This window comes from Cebus imitator, unplaced genomic scaffold (assembly GCF_001604975.1).
Source record: "Cebus imitator isolate Cc_AM_T3 unplaced genomic scaffold, Cebus_imitator-1.0 Scaffold485, whole genome shotgun sequence".
In the NCBI taxonomy this organism is placed as follows: Eukaryota; Metazoa; Chordata; class Mammalia; order Primates; family Cebidae; genus Cebus; species Cebus imitator.
Genome location: NW_016107800.1, coordinates 1,001,728 through 1,008,992, shown reverse-complemented (window position 1 = coordinate 1,008,992; position 7,265 = coordinate 1,001,728). Strand labels below are relative to the sequence as shown.

At 43.8% G+C, this 7,265-nt stretch overlaps 1 protein-coding gene across 16 annotated transcripts in view; it reads right to left on the bottom strand.

The window, feature by feature from the left end:
• Positions 1 to 6,517, bottom strand: part of DPP8 (dipeptidyl peptidase 8) — a 74,352-nt gene extending 67,835 nt beyond the window's left edge. For 10 of the 16 annotated variants that reach the window (XR_005197496.1, XR_001820225.2, XM_017513025.2 and 7 more), the window contains exons 1-2: positions 4,523 to 5,565; positions 1,767 to 2,036 (exon numbers count right to left, since the gene is read on the bottom strand). Coding sequence is in view for 14 of the 16 variants with exons in the window: in XM_017513025.2 (XP_017368514.1) it covers positions 1,767 to 2,036; positions 4,523 to 4,559 (307 nt within the window). In the remaining 2 variants the exon portion in view is untranslated. Of the gene's footprint in view, positions 1 to 1,766; positions 2,037 to 4,522; positions 6,102 to 6,290 lie in introns of those variants that run through there. The other 6 variants (XM_017513019.2, XM_037732942.1, XM_017513028.2 and 3 more) reach the window with 4 other exon arrangements.
• Between the last annotated feature and the right edge of the window lie 748 nt (positions 6,518 to 7,265).

Below are 7,265 nucleotides of genomic sequence, written 5' to 3'. Positions count from 1 at the left end.
AAAAAAAAAAAAAAAAAAAAGAAAAAGCTAAACATCATTACTAGAGGTCTGGCACAATTGGCTGGGACGGTGGCTCACACCTGTAATCCCAACCCTTTGGGAGGCCGAGGCAGGCAGATCACAAGGTCAGGAGATTGAGACCATCCTGGCTAACACAGTGAAACCCCATCTCTACAAAAAAAAATTAGCCAGGCATGGTGGCACGCGCCTATAGTCCCAGCTACTCGGGAGGCTGAAGCAGGAGAATCGCTTGAACCCAGGAAGCGGAGGTTGTAGTGAGCTGAGATCGCACTACTGCACTCCGGCCTGGGCGACAGGGCAAGACTCCGTCTTAAAAAAAAAAAAGGCACAATTATATAATGGAATATCCTCAGTTGTTAAAAAAGAATGAATCCCAGGCTGAGCAACATGGCAAAACTCTGTCTCTACAAAAAAAAACTGAAAAAATTAGCTGGTTGTGGTAGCCTTTGACCATTATCAGAGGTCTGGTTAAGTAAAATCTGGCACAATTAATCACATAGTGGAATATTCTGAAGTTATTAAAAAAAATGAATCCCAGCCTGAGCAACATGGCAAAACTCCATCTCCACAAAAAAATACAAAAAATTAGCTGGCAGTGGTGGCATATACATATAGTCCTAGCTATTAGGGAAGCTAGGGTGGGAAAATTGTTAGAGCCTGAGAGGTCAAGGCTGCAGTGAGCCATTAGTGTGCCACTGCACTCCAACCTGGATGACACAGCGAGACTGTCTCAAAAAAAAAAAAAAAAGAAGAAGAAGGGAAAAAAAAAAAAAAAAAAAAAAATCTGTGATGACATGAACTCATGCAGACAGTATCTTTAATATCTCTATACGCATATACACTTACCACATACACAAATAAATAAAAAATATATATATGCACACATTCATATAAACAAATAAAACTTACACTGGAAAAATTTTGGAGGAGGGGAGGGACCCTACCTTTAAAAATTTAATAAACAAAAAGTAAATCAGTAGGTTAACATATTTAATTTAGGCAGACCTTAAATCTGGAGTGAATGGACTCAAGAAGAGAAGACCAAAACCAGCCTTGGATTTAAAAAAAAAAGTGGCAGCTGTTGAGTGGGAACAAACATAGTTTTATTTTTTGTTTTCCTAATTAGAGCATCTAAAGAAAGGCGTTTCAGATAGAGCTCAGTGGTTCAAGCCTGTAATCCCAGCATTTGGGAGGCCAAGGTGGGCAGATCACAAGGTCAGGAGTTCGAGACCAGCCTGACCAACATGGTGAAACCCCATCTCTACTAAAAATACAAAAATTAGCTGGTCATGGTAGCAGATGCCTGTAATCTCAGCTACTCAGGAGACTGAGGCAGAAGAATCGCTTGAACCCGGGAGGCGGAGGTTGCAGTCAGCAGAGATCATGCCACTGCATTCCCGCCCGGGCAACAGAGCAAGACTCTGTCTCAAAAAAAAAAAAAAAAAAAAAAAAAAAAAAAAAGCGGGGGCGATGCATTTCAAGCTAGCTTTAGGAAGAAGCAATTTCTGTAATCTTTGACTCTGAAAAATGATCATGGTCAATTCATTATTTGTTACCCAATAAAGTTAATGGCATAAAACAAAACCAAATTCTTCAAATTAAGTTTTAAGTTTTTTTTTCTTTAATGGAACCAAAAGTCACTAATCATTTACTTATTCATCAAAATTTGAGTGCCAATTGTATCTAGACTTTTAAGTTTGACTTAAAAGAGCATTTTCTCTCAGAAACTATCACTTTGTACTCACCAAGGTAATAGATTCTGTCTGAATGAGGCCCGTCTGGATCATTCCTCTTCACAAACATGAAATCATGTGGTGCCTTAGCCATCATGTAGCCATGATATTTTCTGGTATCAGCAAGCAGCTTTTTAAGCTGACTCCAGGAATACCGCTCAACATAAAACGGCTCCAATTTAGGCCGATCCTGTGATTCAACATTCTCCTCACAGTCTGCAGTTTCAAATACCTCAACACCCAGCTGTTCTGTTTCCATTGCTGCTGCCATGTTGCATTTTCCTAGAAAAACAAGGCACACTAAGCTGTTCATAGGTCTGTCTTTTATTATCAGAATGATTCTCTGATAGGGTCAAAGAACGAGGAGGGGTGGGGAGGGCAAGAAAAAAATCCTTTTTAGCACAGCTGCAATGAAACCCAGTAAGAAAAGCAATAGCTCTCCCTTCTGTGTTGTTTAAAAATGAAATTAAAAAAAAAAAAATTTGAGATCATGTTACTTCACAGTGCCTATAAATCCCTGTGGTAACTTTTATAAAAGGCTCTCCTTAGGTATCTCTTGCCAAAACTCCCTTTTCTTTCCCACACTGGAAGGAAACAGGCCACTTGCCAGTTGGCTGCTACGCTCCACCCCAAGAGCATGTCAATAGTGAAGGTAACTGTGCCAAGGAAACTAAGTGTTTTGCATTTTAAAAAGTAACACATTTGGTAAGTGTAGATTTTTTTCGGATAACAGACAACCACAGCAAATGAGAACAGTAATAAAATTGTCAAAAACAATGTGCATGTAATAACCTTCCTACTTACCAAGATAATATATTGTTTCCTTTTAAGCAGAATGCCAAACAAAACACTTAACTGGCTGGTAGATTTTTGAGTCTTCTGCTTTTGCCTAGACATCACTATCATGATCACTTGTAGTGACTTTATTATTTTAAGGAAACTTATGTCACTATTCTTACCAATCATACAACATAAACTGATGAAATGACAAAAAAATATACTATCTTAAAGTGGCTTTAATTAGCTGAAGCAGTTGATACAGAAAGCATTTAATATTTGTACCAACAGTATTTTGATAAAAGTATAAACTGACATCTACTGGTTCAACCCCTAAATAGTGTTTAATATCTCATCTGTTAGTTTATCCTCATTTCACAAATCCAGAAGTTGCATTTCTCCTTTATCTTTTCCAACATTTAACATGAGCAAAGTATCAAATAACAAAAAGTGTTATCACAAACCAGTGTGAATTCTGACATATATTATTCATGACACTGCCAAAAAGGAGGACATAAAAATTCTGGGCAATTTGTTCTTTTTGAACTAAGAAATGTCAAAGACATGTGGACTTGGGAGATAAACTAAATTGCATTTATGTAACAAAATTTAACATAATCATTAACTACTTCTATAATAATCATCAATATATGGGTGTTCATTTAATATATCTTTTTAAAATCCCAAATTTGAAGGTTAACATAACTAAAAGTTATCAGGTATGGATTATGAATTAGTCCATTAAGCACACGTTACCGGCATGCCAAAGAACTGAATGACCTGTGTGTGCAGCTTTTGCGTTTTTTCATGCTAAAGCTACCTATGTTACCATTTTCAACATAACAGTACCAAAGAGGTCAGAAAACCTATTAGAAAGTTAAATCAGGTATACTTTTAACGTTATGACAAGTGAGCATTCACTTTGAATGACTAAAACCAAAACAGCTTGGCAGAGAAAATAAAAGTCATTTGGCTCAACGGGTATTCAGCATACTGATATTTACTGACAGTATATGACTCTGGGGTTATATACTGTAATATGTTTATCTGCCCAACTAAAACCTAGTGGAGGTCTACCTCCTACCAAATGTCAACAGACCCAGTTTTATAGATAATAGACTGAGGGACAAATGTGAGAAGAACCTATACAAATTAGGCTTATTTTCCTTAACTACTTTAGTGTTGTGTTTGGAAGTTCATCTCCAAACTATGCTTGAAAGATTACGGCTAAGGAACAGAACAGGGAAGCACTACAGAAAGACCTCCTCCCAAGCCTGAGTGTCCAGTTTATTTACTGTTTTTAGACAAGTCTCACTGTTGCCGAAGTTGCGGTGTAGTGGCACAGCCTTGAACTCCTGGAGTCAGGGGATCCTCAGGCCTCAGCCTTCCGAGCAGCTAGGACCACAGGAATGCATCACCATACCCAGCTACTTTTTAAAAACTTTAGACAGGGTGGGGGGGGGGTCTCACTATGTTGCCCAGGCTGGTCTTGAACTCCTGGGCTCAAGCAATCTTCCTGCCCCAACCATAAAGTGCTGGGATCATAGGCATGTGTCACCTCGCCTGGCCATGCCCAGCTTCTTCAGTTATACAATCACTTCGTACCTTTTCCTATGTAAAAGGTACATTAGCTTACATTTAAATTGCCTGGTAGTCCTGAATCGTACTGATCCCTGGACACCCTCTCTATGCACATGCACACATGTGTACACGTACAAACACAGTACAGTTCAAATGATACTCTGCTATTCCGTATGTTCGCAGCAAATGTACATCCTGCATTTTCTAGGATAGACCTGATTATTATATTAGTAATTTGTGAAGATGTTTGGTAAGTGACTTAATTTCTTATTATATACAAATACATTCTCAAAATAGGTGACCTGAATTTTGTCAAAAAGAAGAACAGGGTCAGTGTACCTTCTCAGCACAATGCATGCATTTCCCTGCCCCACCTACCTCGTCACTTAGGTAGCTTCCCTGGTGCCTACCTGATTTTATTTTCATCTGCTCAGATCTCTTCCACATTCAAAGAGATCTTTTTCAAGTGACTCAACTTCAAGCATAGAATCCCTCTGCTCATCCTGCTCTTCTCATAGGAATCTTTCCTTTTCTCACCATCCAATCCTGCTCACCACGATAATGAAATAAGATTTTGATCATTAAGATGGACCACATGTGGCCAAAAACAGAAGCCCCAAAACAGTAAAAACTGACACCGAAATACCACTTTTTGGGACAACATATAACGCCTAAATTATTTTGTATCTGCATTTTATGTTATCAAAATTTAATAATTATATTATTTCAGCGATGTGTAGCCCAATATAGTCAAAAGAATATCCTCAGATGGTAAATCTTGGTGTCTAGACATACATTAAAAGAAAAATCATGGAAAGGTTTTAAAAAGTTATAAAAGGCATACAGATGTGAAGTTGCTGAGTGACTATTGCAAATCATCAAAAATGGCAGATAATTTATTTTTATGTGCCTATTCCTGTTCCTTTTATGCAATAATGTCATAAAAAGCTGGTTGGAGACAGAATCAACTCAGTAGGATAGCCAATAAGAATCACAGGCCATTTTTGCAGAAAGGGAAATTAACTCGAATTCAATAATTTAAGATTTTTCGCGAGATAAAGAATTTTCTATTCATCTTAAGTGCATTCCGTTTTTGCCTTTTTCCTTGATGCATTACTCCGAGAATAACTGAAACAGGTAACTTTTATGGAAAAACTGCATTAAACTTGTTGAAGTTCTGGCTTAGATTAAAAAAAGAAGGAAGGTCTGCTATTATATGTTATTTTACCAGTTTTAATTTTGGGCCCCCATAACCCAAGGAGGTGATGGAGGGATGGGATGGGAAAAGCTAAGGGACAAGTGTAGGAAAAACAGCGAGGTTATGGAAGCACAGCAACAATAAAACTAAGATGTCAAGACACCTTCTCATATCACTAAGCCTCTTACTCAGAAATAGAGCACGTTGACTCGGAAAATAGCTTTAGGTCTCTTGGGTTTGTCCCCATTCAAGTGAAATTTCTTAATTTTTAACTCGAGGGCCAAACAGTCGTCCGCTTAAACACCTGAAGCTACCTGACTCTTTATGGTTCGCACCCAGCTGAGAGGTTTGCTAGCACAGAGGGGCCCAGGTCTTCAAAAGCCATGAACGAGGAAGAGGAGAGGCGCAGCAGAGGATGTCGAGGGGGAGATGCCGATCTCACAGGCACGTGAGATGAGGTGTGGCAGGAAAGGAAGGCGTCCTCCTGCGAGTGGGTGGAACGGAACGGGAGCGGGCGGTGAGCAGGGAGGGGATCAACCCAGCAAGAGAGGGGAGGGAAGAAAGACCGCCAGCTGGGAAACCAGGCAATCTGAGCGCGAACCCCATCGGCCCAGTCGGACTGGGGCAGATCCCTTCGCCTCCGTGCGCTTCCGCTTCCTCGGCCGAAAGCGCTGACAACACCCGGCCTCCCAGCCCCAGCGGGGCTCGATTCAGGCAACGGACGGGGACGGCCCGAGGCCGGCGCCCGGGGCTCGGGGGGCGCCCCGCGAACGGCGGCTGACTCGGAATCTGAGCTTCAGCTTCCCCTTCCGGCCAGCGGGGCCCCGCCACCGGCTCTGCCCCGCGCAGGGCGGCCCCGCGCAGGGCGGCGCCACGGGCCAACCGCCCAGCGGGCAGTCCCTCGGAGGCGGAGAAGGCCCGGGGAGCGGCGGCCCCGGCCTCGCCGGCGCAGGGGGAGGAGAGCGGGGCGGATACTGCACCTTCCCCCCCGGCCCCGCCCGGACCGTCCTGACGCGCGCTACGGGGCGGGCCTGCGCCGCCTCATGCTGCGCGGCTTCCACTCCGGTGCGGGCTGCAGCGGCTTCCTCGGCGGCACGGCCGGGGGTAACCCGGGCGGCGAACGCGGCACCCAGGTACGGCCGCGGCGGCAGCAGCGGCGGCCTCGGCCTCCGAGGTGTTAGCACTTCCGGTTCCTGGCGCTCGGCCTGGCGAAGGCGCGGCCGGGCCAAGAAGGGCACCGCTGTCCGCTGGGCGGGGTGCAGCGCCACAGCGCCGCCTCTCGGCCGGAGGAGCGAAGGAGGTGCGGGGTAGAGACGGCCGAGCAGAGCATAGACATGAAATCCACAGAGGAACAGCGCCTTACTCAAAGTCACAGGGTAAATTGTGGCGCCTCTGAACTCAATAAATATATATTGAGTGCCCGCTCAAAACAGACAAAACTCTTGTCCGTGTGCCAGGCAGAGAGAGCGTTAGACGCTGGGAGCAAACCACAGTAAATCCCTGCCCTCTCAATGAGACGACATTGAGAGGAAAGGGACTGGGGACTCGGGAGATGTGAGCGTCTCATGGTTGCGGTGGAAAGAAATCCGAACCTGGAGTCCCAAACTTGGCTCTAATATTAACTGGTGATCTTCCAGCAGATCACTCAATCTATCTGAGCCGTAACTTCTTTACCTCTAAAAGGGATATAATACATTTCACTTAATTGCAATTAAAGAAAACCGGCTGGGTGTGGATGGAGGCTCACGCCTGTAATCTCAGCACTTTGGGAGGCCAAGGCAGGTGGATCACTTGGGGTCAGGAGTTCGAGAGCAGCCTGGCCAACATGGCAAAAACCCATCTCTATCAAAAATACAAAATTTAGCCTGTCATGGTGACGGGCACCTGCAATCCCAGCTACTACTCGGGAGGCTGAGGCAGGAGAATCCCTTGAACTCGGGAGGCGGAAGTGGCAG